We start from the raw sequence: 20493 nt of genomic DNA on the forward strand, positions 1-20493 counted from the left end.
ATCATGAACTCATGCGTCATAGAAAAGCCAAAGAAATATCGGTGTGATTTTACTTGATCACGCTTCGTTTCGGATCCAACAGGTGCGTATGCAGACTATGTAGCCTTAAGTAATGGCTACCATTATGTGGGGTGGTTTGCGAAAATGGTGACGCGAATACTTGAAAAACCTGGCCGCATTTCAATCCAAGACCTATTGAACTACTTTGTGGTTGAAAATGCCGATTTGAGTGACTATTTTTGTATTTCACAAGAATAGAGAAAAGTGGAAAGTGGGTGGAAAATGAAGGCCATGACATCAAAGGAAGTGGTCTTGAAGGTAAAAATATTGTGACCTCTGGCCAGATTTTAAGTGTTGTCATCGTCATGTGATTGCCTTGTTTTCTTAACGATTACGTTGCGTGTATTTTGAGCGCGATATGCATAATTTAAACTTGAGCAGGTCTTTTGTCCATGACAAGTTAACCATGCAGTTTGACAAAGCAATGCCAATAATAATTAGCATTTGAAACACTTCTCAAAGGTTTAACAATAAGCGACTGAAGTGAACTTTCCCTAAACGTTCGCACCTCGGTTCTAAGTCAGTTGATGTGCATCTCGACAAGTTGTAAAGATAACTTTTGATAAATCTCTCACACGAGCGAATGATAAAGTTAAAGGATGCGTTAGCAACGTCAAGTGAGGGTTCTGTTAGTTGCTTTCCACGTTACAAACCTGTGTCTTCAAATAATTTCAATTTCGACTTCCGTAGTAGATTGAAAGGAATCAGACATGGGGAATACGGTAAGTTTCCTCGTTTTAGATCCTCAGTGTCATATGATTCTTTAAGTTTGCAGCCACTAACGGTTGTATTTGATAAACGTGTTTGAAAGAGGTCTTTACCGTTTCCGCTTTACCGTTTCTACGCTCACGAAAAGCAGTTTGATGCTCGTACGATGGACTCGTTGTAGATGGTGACAGAGTTGTGAAGGGTTTACTAGGGAACTGAACCTCAGCGACTAACCGAACATGAAATTTTATGTTTATTACTTCAATTCTGCATCGAAATTAATTTAGCCTTGACGAGGAACTGTTTTAAAAACTCATCCGCTGACCAGTGGCTAGCTAATACTGTTTACATCTAAGTTAGAACTGTTCTTGGGAATTTTTACTTGCACGAATACTTCTCTTATAACTACACCGTCCGAAGATACATCATACCACTGTCTGAAAAGAAGGGATCAAATATAGCATGAACTTGTTAAGATAATTGGTGCTTCTTTGAAACGAAAGAATGCAAAATTGACTGTGGTAAAAACTACGTTATTATTAGTGAAGTGTCGAGAAGTGGGAGGGCCCAACAAGGAATATTTAGCTCGAGGGCGCGGCATGGTTGTTCGTGCTTCATTACAGAAAGCCAATTGTTTTGTCTTCAGCCCCATCAAATTCAGTCATTAAGCATTTATCCTCTGACGTCTAAGCCTTTAAAATTTCGAAATGATGCTTGAACCTGAATAGGATGCGATTACATCGTAAGCAGACCGCTTACTGGAAAACTTGAACACGATGAAACCTTATCCCTTATGTCTTCAAGTCAGCGATGGAAATTCGTAATTCATAGACTAACGCGACTTATTTTCCCATTTCTCTCTTATTCCACACCTAGAATTCTCGTCCTCGAAAAATGTTTAAATGATAAATATGAATTGCGGGTGCGGAGTCGCACGGCTGATTCCAGGTGGGCTTACATCAACCCCCCCACATTCCCCCCCCCCTTTCCCCCTCCCCCCCCCCAGGCCTCAAAAACGTCCTTGCTTTCAAGAGGGTCTTTCATAAGATTGCGTGAACGGAACCTTAATTTTGATAACGGTTGGTGGATGTTTAAGATTTCAGTGAGTTCAGATAAGTGTTACATGCTCTTACAAAAACTTTATCTTTAAGAGCATAAAAGAACTTGAACAAATGGGAGAAGTCATCCCAGAATTCAGCTCACAGGACTCTTCAGATGTCGAGAGAACTTTCCAAGTTGTTGGAAACGAGGATGACGAAAACGCGGTATCTAATAAAGAAATCCCAGCACGTGACAATTTTAAGGCCAAAGCCAGACCAAAGAAAGAGAAAAAGCGAGATAATTTGAAAACGGAGAGCAAAGCTGATCAAGAACTTTCCGAAACATACCTTGAAGAGCACATTCCCCGTAAAAAGAAGGCCATGAAAGCAAAGATTAAACATTTATTGATAGAACTGCATGGAAAAGATGAAATTCTTTCAAAAGGAAAGGAAATTCTTGACCGTTTGACTGTTGAACGAGAACGTCACTTGGAGCGCATTGAGGAAAAGGAGCAGGTCATTGAAGGCAAGGAATTTGTTATCCAGTCTTTTCAAGAGAAAATGCTAACATTTATTCAACGAATAGACGAAAAAGAGTCAGAGCTAAGAGAAAAAGAACGATTACTAAATGAAGCGAATGATCGAGTTGAGCTGTTACAGAAACAGCAAGCCGAACAAGAGGAGATTGTGAAAGAAATGCAGAGTACAATGGAAAATTTGGATAAGCAAACGAAAAACGGCCATCATTCCAGAGAAGCATTCAATGCTGACTTAGATGTTAAAGTTGAGTTTGAGTCCCTCAAGAGAGAAAATGAACGCTATAAGCTACAACTGCAGGAAAATCTTAGCACTCTAAGAGAGAGAGAACGCGAGATAAACTCTTTAAAGCGTGAAAAGGAAACTATTCAACAAGAGAAAAAACATTGCGATAAGATCAGTCTTGAACGAAAGTTTTCAGTCGATCGATTAAACAGAGAGAAGGAAAGAGGCTTGGCATATCTCGACCAGTTAGAGATAAGACTAAAAGAGAAGGACCAGGCAATGCAGCAAGCTCGAGATGAGAGTATTGAACTCCGAGATCAACTTAAACGCAAAGATAATTTGCTTTTGGAGAAGGACAGGACTTTGGAAACGTTAGAAAACTCGAGAAAAGGGACGTCTGACCGATTGGATAGACTCGAGAAGCAATGGCAGGACGAGCGCAGAACACAACGAAATGCGTATGATGCGTTACGTGACGAGAAACGTGCGTGTGAAGAACGTTTGCAGCGCGCTCAAGCAGATGTTGAAACATATCAAAGACGTAACCGTGTCTTAGAACGTGAAATTGATAGAGCGCGTCAAACTACTGACATATTCCGTGGAGATCAACCATGGATCATCACAAGAGAAGAAATCAAACTCTCCGATAAGGTTCTTGGTACAGGCGCGTGGGGAAGAGTCCTTGAAGGGAATTTTCGAGGAACAAAAGTGGCAGTGAAAGAAATCCACGAAATAATTCAATCACCTCATAACAGACTCCTCTTTGATCGCGAAATCACGTTTGCCACTTTAGTGAGACATCCATGTATTTTACAGTTCTTAGCTGTGGCTGATTACCGTACCAGCAAACCCCTCTTAGTGGCGGAACTCATGGACATGTCCTTGTCTCAACTTGTTAAAGATGAGAAAACCTTAGGCAACAGATACATCAGGATACTGGCGCTTGATGTCGCTTATGGTCTGAACTACCTTCACTGCTTTCGACCCAATCCCATACTGCATCGTGACGTAAACAGCGGGAATGTCATGGTTTGGCGCCAAGGTGACAAGTGGCGCGGGAAACTCTGCGATTTTGGGTCAGCGGAGTTCATGGGAAGCAAGATGTCAGAGAATCCGGGAAATCCGTTTTACTGTGCTCCTGAAGCAAACAGTTCTAGACACTGCCCCAAGGTAAAAAATGTGATAACAATTATGGAAAATTTACCCGTCTAGTCTCTCCATTATCCAGGTTTTATCATATAAAAAATATCATAGAGAAGTGCGTTCATAAACATCAGTGTCTAGGATTTCTTATTCCGAGTTTTTCGGTTTGAATAACGGTCGCTTTTTATCCGGACTGAGTCAAAGAGTAGCTTAGCGAAACCCACGTAGCAAAGATCGTCAAACCTGTCGACTAATTATTTGGCTTGACAATTTTTTCCCAACCCTGAAATCTTTTTCTTGCAATTAATAATTTGTTTTGGATAAAACTGCAAAGAAAAAAAAACAGACAAAATCGGATCAGTTTCAGTATCTGAGCAGCTGCGCACCTACTCCTCCCCAAACTCAACATTAACCCCAGCTTGTTATCTTATCAAATGTTTTATTGGGTTAGGGGAGGGGTAGGCGGGCAGTTGCTCAGATACTGACATTGATCTACAACTCTTCATGTTTGCTTCCCAACAGATGGATGTGTACAGCTTTGGTGTTCTCCTCTGTGAACTCTGCATCAACCAAACACCTAATCCTGCTGAAAGAGAGCGACAAATTGCACTGATGTGGAACAAGGACCTGAGAGAGTTGGCTGAGCAGTGCATCACACCAGATCCGCTTACACGATGTACCATGACTGACGTCATCAATGTGTTAGAGCCCATGACCGCGTGAGACATCAGAACTAAGTTTTTAAGTCCGAGATCATCTTACATGTTTCACAGGTGATTGAAGCTTCCGTGAATTTTATTTTTGTTCGAGCAACTATACCTTGTAAAGTAAATTGTCAGGGATGGTATGGAGTTGTTCCTTTGCTGTTTCTAGAAATATCGATACTTCATAATGATAAAGTTGACGATGAATATTTCTTATCGTTGTTACTTCCACTCAAAAATCAAATATTAAGCAAAAGAAACAAGTTTAAGTGCCACTTAAATATAACATTCCGTGCAACTGATTATCCGAACAGGAACCCATACCTTAAAATGTAGTGTTTAAATTTTTCTAGCTAAAGGAGGTACGCATATGATAAAAAAAGAGAACGGTCCCTCTTGGTTCATCCTCTCCTATATGGATAATGTAATGGTTGTGTGGCGAGCTTTGGCCCATCCACCTACAGACCTTACTGAAAAAATTACTGTCAGTTCTGGATCATGTTTAATACTTTGGGCAATCAGCCTTTATCGGCAAAACGTCGACACTTATCTAAGACATCTTACAAACTTAATATTTCTAAGTACATCGTAGGACTGATCTAAACACCACGCGGTTATTTTCTACAGAGGATCTAATTAGTGGGAAGTGGGTCGGGTTGCTCTAGATTAAAAATATTTCAAAATATGCACTGTTAATATGGTGAATTCCTCTGAATTGTTTTGATTTTCACTTGGTATTTAGTTGGTTATTTTGATGGATTATCGTTGCTGGCTCGTGTGTTGCAGGGGAGTATCTTTTTGATTTGCACGTGCAGTGTAACATTGCCTTGATCTTCTGCCTGAAACGTTCGTTGAGCAGCGCGTACACGAAAGGATTGGCAGAAGAATTAACCATAAACATAATGTCAGAAACGACGTTGGAAGCTGAACCAAACACAAGAATGTTATAGTGAATCAAGACGTAAATAAGAAGGCCTGTGATCCAACAGACTCCAAAGATAACACTAACAGTGATTACACTCAATGTGACTCGTTTGCGCACTCTCAGTATTCCCTGAAAAAGAAGAGTGTAGTCAGAATAGAATGAACCACTCGGTTAACAGCTCCCCACTAAGTTGTTTTATGAATTATAAGCCTTACAAATATGCTAAGTTATTCTTAAGTGTTTAACCCACCACTGCATAATAACAAAATCCCTACGAACGCGTAAAGCACCATGTTATTTTCTGCGAGTCGAAGCTCAAACGGTAACGTCAGAATTCTCGGTAGGACCGTGCAGATATCATGTAGGCGAAGGAATAATATCTCAACCCCTTTTTGTTAGAGCGTCATTGATGCGGACCTGTGAATGAAGTTGTTTTATACCCAGTCCAAGACCCTCTCCTCTTTCTTAGCATCGCACGACGCAAGGATGAAAAGAAATACGCAAAGAAAATGAGTCGACCCAAGAAAACGCAGCCAACGATGATCTTTCACCGTTTCTTCGCTGATTACTTTCCACCCGCGTGACCGAGTTAGCTGAGCTATTTATCTTTTTCTGTGATGCGAGATGAACTGTCTTAAATCATTATTACCTTGTGCCTACAAACGACTTCAAGGTCATCACGTGGCTTAAACCACAATTCATAAACGACCCTCGAGTATAAGCCGATCATCAGTGCAAAAGGAATACAGGCCAACAGCACAAGCCATGAGATGTTATTCGCCGCATTCATCCAGTCTTTAGGCAAATTCAACCGACAGTTTCTCGTTTTCTCATCAAATTTTGTAACCAAGAAAGTTGGTAGGTTGGCTGCCACTGCAAAGATCCAACAAGCAGGAATGATAACCTGAGATATCAAAAGATGTTGAATCAACAAAACGTTTTCTATTCCTAACCAGTGCTATAAGGAGAAACTTTTAAAATTGCGGTGCAATTCTTTTTTAGACAAAAGACCCATTACAATGGCTCTATACATTGAACCCTTCAACCCTTATAAGTGTCTAGCATTTAATTTCTCTTTACAATGTCAGCCCTGAATCCAACATCAAGGTCATGAGAATAAAGGAAATGATCAGAAGACGCTTTTGATTGCTTAGGGTCAGGGTCTCAAATTATTCTTGTCAGCATCTTGGAATCTGAATACAGAATAGTGTAGAAAATGAGCATACTAATGTTACGTGGTTATTAATGGCCGATTCTGAGTGTGCTACACTTTTGCTTCTTGCCGGTTCATTGGCATTTCTTTCTCTGAAGGGGGCGCCCATACTCATAAACTGTAAACTTCTGAGCTTGATTTTAGTACCCTTATATTGTGATCACATTTCCATTCTGTCACCTTCAATGTATTCTTGGTAAGTTTTCCTTTGCCACTAACAGGACACCTGACGGTATAGTAACGTTCAAATGCTATTACGACCAGAGTAATGGTTCCAGCCGCCGCCCCGACCCAGGCCACATTACCAGCGGTGAGCGCTTTGCATAAAGCTGAGCCAATGGTCCCATCAGGGTGGGTGAACGTTAAAATACGATTCGGAACTTGGAAAACCGCGAACGTGATGTCTGCTATAGCTAGGTTGACAAGCAGCCAATTAAACGGAGTCCTATAGAATGAAAATGATATTCAAACAATATTATTCAAACAATACCAGCAAAGCTTCAAAGAAGTAAGATGCAAAAAAGAAAAGGAAAATGAGGATTTGCTTTCACACGAATAGACGGTAAATTCAGGAGAATAAAAGAGCATATTAACTGCGAAAGGTAGATTTCATTATTCGTCAAAAGCATAAGGATCCCCGCATGCTTATTTCTGCCTGGTGATTTCCCATGTGAAAGGCACTTATGATAACTTCTCACTGCGCATGCCTTTATGCTTACATCGAGCTGGAAACGCAATTGAGCATTACGTGACCTCGTTCCCAAGCCCTCTATCTTCCTGCATGCCATTACTATGAGGACCTTGGAGACGAAATTAAGCCCATAACTAAGGTACACACGGCTGAGTATTCTTTAACAGATACAACATGCCTCATATCTCGGTTTCTCTTGACGACCCAACAGACCAAACAGTTACCACTGATGTCCACAATAATGAGTATGGCCAGTGCGGTTTTAAAAGCAACATCAGATGACATGACGGAAGGTTGGCAATACTATTGAGCTACAGAGGTTACTGTGTCTGAAAACTGAAAAAAAAAAGTTACAAATATTTTTTTGTACGCAACCATGAATAGAGTTTACTAAGAAACCTAAAATCTTATTAACCCCCTTTCATATAATTTCCTGACGAAAACTGGTTTTTTCAATCAGAAATTCATGGTATACACATCTTAATAAATTCCTTGTTACTGTATATGTCTGTTCCTACAATTTATTTTCCCTGTCTCCTTCGGGAACAGAAAAGTTCGGACGACCACCAATAATAGATTTGAGTCCTCTGTATAGTATATGACTCAGATCTTGATTTTAATCGCAATTTTATAACTTGAATATCCGATTTAGATAAATTCAAAAGACGAACTGAATACAGACGTGGTCTTTTGTGACTTACGTTCAGAAAACAATAGTATGAAACAGCATGATCAAAACAATCAAAATTTACTTTTTTCTAAGCTCAGGTTGGTGCATTGCAACTTCTGAGAATTTCCGGTAGAAAAATAGAATATGTCATAATCATTTTCTAATCAAATGTCAATCATACTTTACATAAATTGTTGGATAAACTGTCAATAGGCAACAACACCTTAATTTATCAACGAAACTTTCCTCAATGAATAAAGAATAAGGATTCGATCACGAACTTGATCTTACGTTTCCCAGCAACACGTGCGTTTGCTTTAAAAATCGTCACCGCAGATAGAGGCCTCCTACAGCGCATTCAGTAACTGCAATTATTTCAGCACGTTGTGTGCACTCTAAGCTCGATACTTAGAGCAAGTTTCAGTGAGTTAAGACGTCCAATACTCAAACCTTCATGATTTCCGCCTAAGCTACACTTGGCCGTATTGAAGAAACATTTTCCATTTGCCGATGATTCCAGTCAAGAAGAAAATTCAAAAGAATAAGATATGTACTATATGCCCGATAAGGAAACGTAAATTAAAAACTACGAGAACGTTTTTCTTTCATAATTGTCAAAACTGAAGTAAGTATCGTTCAGGAATCACAACGTCAACTCGCAGGTAAAGAGCAATGACTTTCATGGGGTGCCGTGGATTTTACAACCGATCACGTACAAAATTCTGAGGCAGTAATTGTTAGGAAACGAAGTTTAATTGAAGTTTGAAGTGCTCACAAAAAAAATTAATGTACAACTAAGACATCGCTTTGATCTTTAATTCAAAGTAATTTTTGTAAGTGTGTGTGTGTGTGTGTGTGAAAAAGCTTAAAACAAAAAAAGTTAAATGATAAAATGAACAAAAGAGAAAGAAAGGTGCCAAGCTTCGATCATAAATTAATTATTTGTGCCGCCTGAATGTAAATATTAAATAAAGAACATTAATAAGTTGGCAGAGATTGTTAAATGTTTCAATCCAGGTACAACCCAAACGTTGATGAAAATTCTATTCCCAGATATCAATTCCGTTCCACTTGCTCTCATAAAAACCAATTTCTACGAACATTAAGATAAAGATCATTAAGAAATGTAATATTTTAAAGACAGAGTCATATCCTGGAAACGCACAACGCAACTGAAAAAAAATATTGATTTGAAAATAAACTGCCAAGTCACAGAATCTTTCTTTCGTTTAAAAAAAATACAGAATATAACATCATGTCCCATATATCTGATGAACCCGTGCGAAAAAGTCTAAATTGTATAAAAGTAAAATCCTGATAAACTATTCCAAAGCGCTTGTTAGGTGGCAATGGATAATCTAAAATAATGAACCGATTTTGTGCGCAAGATACCTTGCCAGACTTTGGCACAAATTTAAGGATTTCCTTTTGAAAACCTACAAATCAAGCTACCCGAAAAACAAATTTATAGCATCTAATGACTTACAAACCTGAATTGTCTCTACGTTGAAACTGCAACCCACGGTTGTTCGAATCTTACTTCATCCCTGTCTTCAAGGAAAACAATTTTCATTCCAAAATAGAATTAGGTATGTTCACACTGGACAGATGAAGTGTACCTGTAAGTGACACAGTGAACCCTCGAGCAAAGTTAAGAAGTTGTTGGAGCCAGGGCACTCATCCAATAAAAACGCGAGAGACTAAGGCACCAGTCTTAATTTACCGCCTAGCTGTGGGGGGAGGGAGGTTGGGGGATTTTGGTCCTGTCACTTTACTTGATGCCTTCCCCCCTCATAAGGCTCTCGATGATCTCATACCCAGACCTTTCAAGGGTCTACAGGATGGGCAGTTTTTTTCTGTCTCGAAGGAGTTTTACTGTTCCACTGTTCACGAGGATTAAGGTCACTGTTTGTGTATTGGGACTGAGCGCTGAGAGGGCGTATTCGTCGGCGCATTCGGCTTTGGGGAAGTTTCGTAAATCACCTCAGAAAAATTGCTGGAAAGAGTCACGAGGATGATATGAACGGAAAAGAAACACGTTTACAATCAAACCCAAACCAGTGGTTACATATTTGGTTTGCACAGGGAAGAAAAAAATACAAATTGTAGATAGCTTCACCCTCCAGCATTTTGTTAATCAAAAACATCTCTTTTAGTGGGTGGAAAATGAACATTAAAGGAAGTGGTCTTGAAGGTAAAAATATTGTGACCTCTGGCCAGATTTTAAGTGTTGTTATCGCCATGTGATTGCCTTGTTTTTTCTGGTGAAGCTCTCACACGAGCGAGCAATCAAGTTGAAGGATGTGTTAGCAACGTTAGGTGAGGGTTTTATCAGTTGATGTCCACGTTGCAAGCCTGTTTCTTCAAAGAATCTGAATTGCGACTTTCGCAGTAGATTGAAAGGAATCAAACATGAAGAATACGGTAAGTTTCCTCGTTGTAGATCCTCAGTGTTATGTGATTCTTTAAGTTTGCAGCCACAAACGGTTGTATTTAAAATGAACGTGTTTTAAAAAGGTATTTACCGTTTCCGTTTTAGCTAACCAAAATTTAACTCGCGCTACGCTCGCAAAAAGCAGTTTGATACTCGCACTATAGACTCGGTATAGATGGTGACATAGTTGTGAAGGTTTTATATGAGAATTTAATCTCAGCGACTAACCGAACATAAAGTTTTTTATTTTTGTTATTTCAATTCTACAACCAAATTGATTTAGCCATGACGAGGAGCTGTTCTAAAAACTCATCCGCCAACCAGTAGCTAATACTGTTTGCATCTAAGTTATAACTGTTCGTGTGAATTTTATTTGCACGAGTACTTCTCTTATGGCTACACCGTCCGAACATACATAGTACCATTATTAAAAAAAAGATACGAACTTGTCAGGGTAATTCGTGCTTCTCTGAGACGAAATAATTCAAAATTGATTGTGGTGCTTCTTTGAAACGAAAGAACATAAAAATGACTGTGGTAAATCCCATGTTATTCTCAGTGAAGTGTCTAGAAGAGGAAGGGCCCAACAAGGAATATTTAGCTCGAGGAAGCGGCACGGTTGTTCGTGCGTCAGAAGTGAAAGCCAAATATTTTCCCTCCGGCCCCACCAAATTCAGTCACCAAGCATTTATCCTATGACGTCTAAGTCTTTAAAATTTCGAAATGATGCTTGAACCTAAATAGGATGCGATTACATCGTAAGCAGACCGCTCACTAGAAAACTTGAACATGATGAAACCTTTTTCCTTATGTCTTCAAGTCAGCAATGGAAATTCTTAATTCATAGACTAACGCGACTTATTTTCCCGTTTCTTTCTTATTCCACACCTATAGAATTCTCGTTCTTGGAAAATGTTTAATGATAAATATGAATTGCGGGAGCGAAGTCGCACGTCTGATCGACTGGATAAACTCGAGAAGCAATGGCAGGACGAGCGCAGAACACAACGAAATGCGTATGATGCGTTACGTGACGAGAAACGTGCGTGTGAAGAACGTTTGCAACGCGCTCAAGCTGATGTTGAAACATACCAAAGACGCAACCATGTCTTAGAACATGAAATTGATAGAGCGCGTCAAACTACTGACATTCCGTGGAGATCAACCATGGATCATCACAGGAGAAGAAATCAAACTCTCCGATAAGGTTCTTGGTGCTGGCGCGTGGGGAAGAGTCCTTGAAGGGAATTTTCGAGGAACAAAAGTGGCAGTGAAAGAAATCCACGAAATAATTCAATCACCTCATAACAGACTCCTCTTTGATCGCGAAATCACGTTTGCCACTATTTGTCAGGGATGGTATGGAGTTGTTCCTATGCTGTTTCTAGAAATATCGATACTTCATAATGATAAAGTTAACGATGAATATTTCTTATCGTTGTTATTTCTTCTCAAAAATCAAATATTAAGCAAAAGAAACAAGTTTAAGTGCCACTTTAATAAAACTATAAATACATGAGCAAGGGAGAATGAGGCGCCTAACTTTGCGCTTCAGTATGTACATCATTCCGTGCAACTGATTATCCGAACAAGAACCCATACCCTAAAATGTAATGTTAAGTTTTTCTTGCTAAGGGAGTTACGCATATTTTAAAAGAAGAGGACGGTCTCTCTTGGTTCATCCTCTCCTATATGGACAATGATTTCATGTAATGGTTGTGTGGCGAGCTTCGACCCATCCACCTATAGACCTGGATCATGTTTAGGACTTTGGGCAATCAGCCTTTATCGGCAAAACTTCGACACTTATCTAAGACATCTTACAAACTTAATATTTCTAAGTACATCGTAGGACTGATCTAAACACCACGCGGTTATTTTCTAGAGAGGATCTAATTAGTGGGAAGTGGGTCGGGTTGCTCTAGATTAAAAATATTTCAAAATATGCACTGTTAATATGGTGAATTCCTCTGAATTGTTTTGATTTTCACTTGGTATTTAGTTGGTGCTTATGATGGATTATCGTTGCTGGCTCGTGTGTTGCAGGGGAGTATCTTTTTTATTTGCACGTGCAGTGTAACATTGCCTTGATCTTCTGTCTGAAACGTTCGTTGAGCAGCGCGTACACGAAAGGATTGACACAAGAATTAACCATAAACATAGTGTCAGAAACGGCGTGAGAAGCCGAACCAAACACAAGAATGTCATAGTAACTCAAGACGGAAATAAGAAGGCCTGTGATCCAACAGATTCCAAAGATAACACTGACAGTGATTACAATCAATGTGACTCGTTTGCGCACTCTCAGTATTCCCTGAAAAAGAAGAGTGTGGGTACAATAGAATGAACCACTCGGTTAACAGCTCCTCACTAAGTTGGTTTAATAATTCTGAGCCTTATCGATAGGTCATATTATTCCTAAGTGTGAAACCCACCACTGCATAATAGCAAAATCCACAGGAACGCGTAAAATATCTTGTTATGTTGTCTGCGTGAGATATTGGGAAAGCTGGGTGAGCGAGTTGAAGCTCAATCGGTGACGTCAGAATTCTCGGTAGGACCGTTCAGATATCATGTAGGCGAAGGAATGATATCTCAATCGCATTTTATTAGAGCGTCATTGGTACGGATCTATGAACGAAGTTGTTTTATACCTAGTCTAAGACCCTCCCCTCTTTCTTAGCTTCGTACGACGCAAGAATGAAAAGAAATACGCAAAGAAAATAAGTCGACCCAAGAAAACACAGAGAAAGATCTTCTTTCACTTTTTTTTCGCTGATTACTTTCCACCCGCTTGACCGAGTTAGCTGAGCTATTCATCTTTTTCTGTGATACGAGATGAACTGTCTTAAGTCATCATTACCTTGTACCTACAAACGACTTCAGGACCATCACGAGGCTTAAACCACAATTCATAGACGACCCTCGAGTATAAGCCGATCATCAGTGTCAAAGGAATACAGGCCAACAGCACAAGCCATGAGGTCTCATTCGCCGCACCCATCCAGTCTTCAGGCCAGTTCCACTGACAGTCTCCTGTTTTCTCATCATATTTTGTAACTAAGAAAAGAGGTATGTTGGCTGCCGCTGCAAAGATCCAACAAGCAGGAATGATAACCTGAGATATCAAAAGATATTGTATCAACAACACGTTTTTTATTCCTGACTAGTACTATAGGATTTGCAGTGCAATCTTTTTTAGACAGAAGACTCATTACAATGACCCTATACATTGAGCTCTTTAACCCCTACGGTGTCTAGCATGTAATTTCTCTTTACAATATCAACGCTGAATCCAGCATCAAGGTCATGAGAATAAAGGAAATGATCAGAAGAGGCTTTTGATTGCTAAGGGTTAAGATATCAAATTCTTCTTGTCAGCACAGTAATACCGATGTAAAGCTGTAAACTTTTGAGCACGAGTCTAGTACCATTATATTGTGATCACATTTCTATTCTGTCACCTTCACTGTATTCTTGGTAAGTTTTCCTTTGCCACTAACAGGACACCTGACGGTATAGTAACGTTCAAATGCTATTACGACCAGAGTAATGGATCCAGCCGCCGCCCCAACCCAGGCCACATTACCAGCGGTGAGCACTTTGCATAAAGCTGAGCCAATGGTCCCGTCAGGGGGGGTGAACGTTAAAATGTGATTCGGTACTTGGAACAACGCGAACGTAATGTCTGCTAAAGCTAGGTTGACAAGCAGCCAATTAAACGGAGTCCTATAGAATGAATATGATATTCAAACAATATTGTTCAAACAATACCAGCAAAGCTTCAAAGAAGTAAGATGCAAAAAGAAAAGGAAAATGAGGATTTGCTTTCACACGAATAGGCGGTAAATTCAGGAGAATAAAAGAGCATATTTACTGCGAAAAGTAGATTTCTTTATTCGTCAAAAGCAGAAGGATCCTCATTTCTGCCTCGTGATTTCCCATGTGAAAGGCATTTATGATAAATTCTCACTGCGCATGCCTTTACGCTTATATCGAGCTGGAAACGCAATTGAGTATTACGTAACCTCATTCCCAAGCCCTCTGTCTTCCTGCATGCAATTACTATGAGGACCTTGGAGACGAAATTAAGCCTATAACTAAGGGACACACGGCTGAGTATTCTATAACAGATACAACATGCCTCATATTTCGATTTCTCTTGACGACCCAACAGACCAAACAGTTCCCACTGATGTCCACAATAATGAGTATGGTCAGTGCGGTTGTCAAGGCAACATCAGATGACATGACGGAAGGTTGGCAATACTATTGAGCTACAGAGGTTACTGTGTCTGAAAACTGAAAAAAAAAAGTTACCAATACTTTTTTGTGCGCCACCATGAATAGGGTTTACTCAGAAACCTAAAATCTTATGGACCCCCTTTCATTTAATTTCCTGATAAAGACTGGTATGTTCAATTAGAAATTCATGGTATACAAATCTTCATAAACTCCTTGTTACTGTATGTCTGTCCCTACAATTTATTTTCCCTATCTCCGTCGGGAACAGGAAAGTTCAGACGACCACCAATAATAGATTCGAGTCCTCTGTATAGTGGTTTACAGTCAAGTCGCCCGAGAGTCATCTCGCCCGAAGTCATGTCGCCTGAAAAAAAAAGTCAAGTCGCCCGAAGGAACAAATACTAAAAAGATCAGAATTTCAGACTGTTAATAGGCAATAACGTTGAGAAATTTTTATCAATAAAGCGCGCTTTGTTTCCGACAACACCAAGACATTCTTAAAGCGTTGTTCGTTCCTAACAACAAAGGGAAACGTTGTTCATTCCCAACAACAAAATGCAGCGTTGTTCGTTTAATCGTTTCTTACTCACGGACGTTTCGTAAGCTTAGGAAACTCTTTGTTGGTTTCTTACAATACCATGAAGACTTTGACTACGCAGAAATCGATCGTATGATCGAAATTTAAATATGTTTGAGTAACGATTCTAAAAGCGTGGTTCGTTTCTAACAACAAAAGGGAAGCGTTCTCCGTTTCAAACAAAAAAATGAAGCGTTGTTCGTTTGGTACGTACTCGTTTCTTACTCACGGACATTTCGTAAGCTTGAGAAACTTTTTCTTGGTTTCTAACAAAGCCATGAAGACTTTGACTACACAGAAATCGATCATATGGTCAGAAAGGCCATATGATCGACCGTATATACGTAATCATCGCACTGTAGGGCTTGTTGACGTGGTCTAACTTCATCATCACACTCAATGCAAGGAGGAATGCTCATTTTGATCAGTTTGTATTCGTTTTGTAGCTAGATTTACCCTTTTCGTGTATACTTTGATCGGATCAAAATATACATGCGACCGCCAGAGGAAAGAGAGCACAACTACATAATTTTTGCCTATTCTGATCCTAAGGGGAATGATGCTATCAGACTACTACTATGAAAAAAGTCACAAGCATAAACAATAGACTGTTATCTTAAAAATGTCACACTTACCTTACGCAAGGCAACAAGTTAATTTTATTTGTATGTTACTCGCTTTATCTTTTACCGGCTTATCGAACGTGACAATCGACATTCGTTTACCAGGTGTTTTCATCTGTTACTGTTAAGAAAGTCACAAATAGACACAACAGAACTTTACTTGTATGTTACACTGCATCCATGCATTTGTTGTTATAGAAACGAACAACACTTCCCTCTGTTGTTAGAAACGAACAACGCTTTTAGAGTCATACAATCGATTTCTGCGTGGTCAAAGTCTTCATGGCATTTTAAGAAACAAGAAAGAGTTTCCCAAGCTTGCGAAATGTCCTTGAGTAAGAAACGAGTACCTACCAAACGAACAACGCTTCATTTTGTTGTTGGAAACAAACAACGTTTCCCTTTGTTGTTAGGAACGAACAGCACTTTAAGACTCTTCATGGTGTTGTCGGAAACAAAGAGCGCTTTAGTGATAAAAATTTCTCAATGTTATTGCCTATTAACAGTCTGAAATTCTGATCTTTTTAGTATTTGTTTCTTCGGGCGACATTATTAAAATTTCGGGCGACATGACTTCAGGCGAGATGACTCTCGCGCCACTTGGCCGGTTACTCTGTATAGTATATGACTCAGATCGCAATTTTATAACTTGAATATTCGATTTAGAGAAATTCAAAAGACGAACTGAATACAGAAGTGGTCTTTTCTGATTTACGTTCAGAAAACAATAGTATGAAGAAGCATGATCAAAACAATCAAACGTACTTTTTTCTAAGCTCAGGTTGGTACATTGCAACTTCTGAGAATTTCCGGTAGAAAAATAGAATATGTCATAATCATTTTTCTAATCAAATGTCAATCATACTTTATGTAAATTGTTGGATAAACTGTCAATGGGCAAAAACATCCTAATTTATCAACGAAACTTTCCTCAATGAATAAAGTATAAGGAATCGATCACGAACTTGATCTTACGTTTCCCAGCAACACGTGCGTTTGCTTTAAAAATCGTCACCGCAGATAGAGGCCTCCTACAGCGTATTCAGTAACTGCAATTATTTCAGCACGTTGTTTACACTCTAAGCTCGATACCTAGAGCAAGTTTCAGTGAGTTAAGACGTCCAACACTCAAACCTTCATGATTTCCGCCTGAGCTACACTTGGCCGTATTGAAGAAACATTTTCCATTTGCCGAGGATTCCAGTCATTAAGAAAATTCAAACAAATATGATATGTAGTATATGCCCGATAAGGAAACGTAAATTAAAAACTACGAGAACGTTCTTTCATAATTGTCAAAACTGAAGTAAGTATTGTTCAGGAATCACAACGTCAACTCGCAGGTAAAGAGCAATGACTTTCATGGTTCCGTTGATTTTATAACCGATCACAAAATTCTGAGGCAGTAATTGCTAGGAAACGAAGTTTAATTGAAGTTTGACGTGCTCACAAAAAAAAATGTACAACTAAGACATCGCTTTGATCTTTAATTCAAAGTGATTTTTGTAAGTGTGTGTGTGTGTGTGTGTGTGTGAAAAAGCTTAAAACAAAAAAAGTTGCTAAAATGAACAAAAGAGAAAGAAAAGTGCCAAGCTTCGATCATAAATTAATTATTTGTGCCGCCTGAATGTAAATATTAAATAGAAAACATGAATATGTTGGCGGAGAATGTTAAGTGTTTCAATCCAGGTGCAACCCAAACTTTGATGAAAATTCTATTCCCAGATATCAATTCCGTTCCACTTGCTCTCATTAAAACCAATTTCTACGAACATTAAGATAAAGATCATTAAGAAATGTAATATTTTAAAGACAGAGTCATATCCTGGAAACGCACAACGCGACTGAAAAAAAATATTGATTTGAAAATAAACTGCCAAGTCACAGAATCTTTCTTTCGTTTAGAAAAAGAACAAGATATAACATCATGTCCCATATAACTGATGAACCCGTGCGAAAAAATCTAAATTGTATAAAAGTAAAATCATGATAAACTACTCTAAAGCGCTTGTTAGGTGGCAATGAATAATCTAAAAAGAAGGAATCGGTGGGTGGAAAATGAACATTAAAGGAAGTGGTCTTGAAGGTAAAAATATTGTGACCTCTGGCCAGATTTTAAGTGTTGTTATCGCCATGTGATTGCCTTGTTTTTTCTGGTGAAGCTCTCACACGAGCGAGCGATCAAGTTGAAGGATGTGTTAGCAACGTTAGGTGAGGGTTTTATCAGTTGATGTCCACGTTGCAAGCCTGTTTCTTCAAAGAATCTGAATTGCGACTTTCGCAGTAGATTGAAAGGAATCAAACATGAAGAATACGGTAAGTTTCCTCGTTGTAGATCATCAGTGTTATGTGATTCTTTAAGTTCGCAGCCACAAACGGTTGTATTTAAAATAAACGTGTTTTAAAAAGGTATTTACCGTTTCCGTTTTAGCTAACCAAAATTTTAACTCGCGCTACGCTCGCAAAAAGCAGTTTGATACTCGCACTATAGACTCGATATAGATGGTGACATAGTTGTGAAGGTTTTATATGAGAATTTAATCTCAGCGACTAACCGAACATAAAGTTTTTTATGTTTATTATTTCAATTCTACAACCAAATTGATTTAGCCATGATGAGGAGCTGTTCTAAAAACTCATCCGCTGACCTGATACTGTTTACATCCAAGTTATGACTGTTCTTGTGAATTTTATTTGCACGAGTACTTCTCTTATAGCTACACCGTCCGAACATACATAATACCATTATTTAAAAAAAGATACGAACTCGTCAGGGTAATTCGTGCTTCTCTGAGACGAAATAATTCGAAATTGATTGTGGTGCTTCTTTGAAGCGAAAGAACATAAAAATGACAGTGGTAAATCCCATGTTATTCTTAGTGAAGTGTCTAGAAGAGGAAGGGCCCAATAAGGAATATTTAGCTCGAGGACGCGGCATGGTTGTTCGTGCGTCAGAAGTGAAAGCCAAATATTTTCACTCCGGCCCCACCAAATTCAGTCACCAAGCATTTATCCTATGACGTCTAAGTCTTTAAAATTTCGAAATGATGCTTGAACCTGAATAGGGTGCGATTACATCGTAAGCAGACCGCTTACTAGAAAACTTGAACAGGATGAAACCTTATCCCTTATGTCTTCATGTCAGCGATGGAAATTCGTAATTCATGGACTAACGCGACTTATTTTCCCATTTCTCTCCTATTCCACACCTAGAATTCTCGTCCTCGAAAAATGTTTAAATGATAAATATGAATTGCGGGTGCGGAGTCGCACGGCTTATTCCAGGTGGGCTTACATCAACCCCCCCCATTCCCCCCTTCCCCACTTCCCCCATTCCCCCCTTCCCCCCCTTCCCCCCTTCCCCTTCCCCCTTCCCCCATTCCCCCCTTCCTCCATTCCTCCCTTCCCCCCTTCCCCCTTCCCCCATTCCCCCCTTCCTCCATTCCTCCCTTCCCCCATTCCCCCCTTCCCCCCTTCCCCCATTCCCCCCTTCCCCCTTCCCCCCTTCCCCCTTCCCCCTTCCCCCATTCCCCCCTTCCTCCATTCCTCCCTTCCCCCCTTCCCCCTTCCCCCATTCCCCCCTTCCTCCATTCCTCCCTTCCCCCATTCCCCCCTTCCCCCATTCCCCCCTTCCCCCATTCTCCCCTTCCCCCTTCCCCCTTCCCCCCTCTACATATCATATTTGTTTGAATTTTCTTATTGACGGGAAACTCTGCGATTTTGGGTCAGCGGAGTTCATGGGAAGCAAGATGTCAGAGAATCCGGGAAATCCGTTTTACTGTGCTCCTGAAGCAAACAGTTCTAGACACTGCCCCAAGGTAAAAAAAAAAAAAATTTGATAATAATTATGGAAAATTTACCCGTCTAGTCTCTCCATTATCCAGGTTTTATCATATAAAAATATCATAGAGAAGTGCGTTCATAAACATCAGTGTCTAGGATTTCTTATTCCGAGTTTTTCGGTTTGAGGTTATTAGACAGACAATAACAGTCGCTTTTTATCCGGACTGAGTCAAAGAGTAGCTTAGTGAAACCCACGTAGCAAAGATCGTCAAACCTGTCGACTAATTATTTAGCTTGACAATTTTTTCCCAACCCTGAAATCTTTTTCTTGCAATTAATAATTTGTTTTGGATAAAACTGAAAAGAAAAAAAAAACAGACAAATTCGGATCAGTTTCAGTATCTGAGCAGCTGCGCGCCTACTCCTCCCCAAACTCAACATTAACCCTAGCTTGTTATCTTATCAAATGTTTTATTGGGTTAGGGGAGGGGTAGGCGGGCAGTTGCTCAGATACTGACATTGATCTACAACTCTTCATGTTTGCTTCCCAACAGATGGATGTGTACAGCTTTGGTGTTGTCCTCTGTGAACTCTGCATCAACCAAACACCTAATCCTGCTGAAAGAGAGCGACAAATTGCACTGATGTGGAACAAGTACCTGAGAGAGTTGGCTGAGCAGTGCATCACACCAGATCCGCTTACACGATGTACCATGACTGACGTCATCAATGTGTCAGAGCCCATGACCGCGTGAGACATTAGAACTAAGTTTTTAAGTCTGAGATCATCTTACATGTTTCGCACGTGATTGAAGCTTCCGTGAATTTTATGAAGTGTTCGTTCGAGCAACGATACCTTGTAAAGTAAATTGTCAGGGATGGTATGGAGTTGTTCCTAGGCTGTTTCTAGAAATA

The 20493-nt window shown here is 39.7% G+C and overlaps 4 protein-coding genes across 6 annotated transcripts; 2 read left to right on the forward strand and 2 right to left on the reverse strand.

Moving 5' to 3' along the window:
• The first annotated feature begins 475 nt into the window (after positions 1–475).
• On the forward strand, positions 476–5560 carry LOC113666626 (uncharacterized). 3 transcript variants are annotated; one of them, XR_016189207.1, is made up of 4 exons: positions 496–782; positions 1920–3740; positions 4236–4486; positions 5204–5560. XR_016189207.1 is itself a non-coding variant. In XM_089214742.1 (3 exons), exons 1-3 carry the CDS (start codon positions 771–773, stop codon positions 4434–4436), a joined length of 2034 nt encoding a protein of 677 aa, XP_089070868.1. In that variant the 5' UTR covers positions 476–770; the 3' UTR covers positions 4437–5560. The 3 variants fall into 3 exon arrangements, 1 of the variants encoding a protein (XP_089070868.1); XR_016189208.1 differs by having other exon boundaries at positions 5160–5294; XM_089214742.1 differs by having other exon boundaries at positions 476–782; positions 4236–5560.
• LOC113666637 (allatostatin-A receptor) lies at positions 4491–9596 on the reverse strand. The gene is made up of 5 exons (XM_089214743.1): positions 9407–9596; positions 7425–7582; positions 6736–7000; positions 5992–6246; positions 4491–5471 (listed from the first exon to the last, which is right to left on the reverse strand). Exons 2-5 carry the CDS (start codon positions 7529–7531, stop codon positions 5145–5147), a joined length of 954 nt encoding a protein of 317 aa, XP_089070869.1. The 5' UTR covers positions 7532–7582; positions 9407–9596; the 3' UTR covers positions 4491–5144.
• Positions 9597–12321: 2725 nt separating this feature from the next.
• On the reverse strand, positions 12322–14651 carry LOC149041775 (allatostatin-A receptor-like). The gene is made up of 4 exons (XM_089214744.1): positions 14495–14651; positions 13815–14079; positions 13214–13468; positions 12322–12664 (listed from the first exon to the last, which is right to left on the reverse strand). Exons 1-4 carry the CDS (start codon positions 14599–14601, stop codon positions 12410–12412), a joined length of 882 nt encoding a protein of 293 aa, XP_089070870.1. The 5' UTR covers positions 14602–14651; the 3' UTR covers positions 12322–12409.
• A 4853-nt stretch (positions 14652–19504) lies between these two features.
• On the forward strand, positions 19505–20481 carry LOC149041776 (uncharacterized). The gene is made up of 2 exons (XM_089214747.1): positions 19505–19613; positions 20133–20481. Exons 1-2 carry the CDS (start codon positions 19533–19535, stop codon positions 20331–20333), a joined length of 282 nt encoding a protein of 93 aa, XP_089070873.1. The 5' UTR covers positions 19505–19532; the 3' UTR covers positions 20334–20481.
• Positions 20482–20493: the final 12 nt, after the last annotated feature.

Source organism: Pocillopora damicornis, chromosome 8 (assembly GCF_964200805.1).
Source record: "Pocillopora damicornis chromosome 8, jaPocDami1.2, whole genome shotgun sequence".
Taxonomy (NCBI): domain Eukaryota; kingdom Metazoa; phylum Cnidaria; class Anthozoa; order Scleractinia; family Pocilloporidae; genus Pocillopora; species Pocillopora damicornis.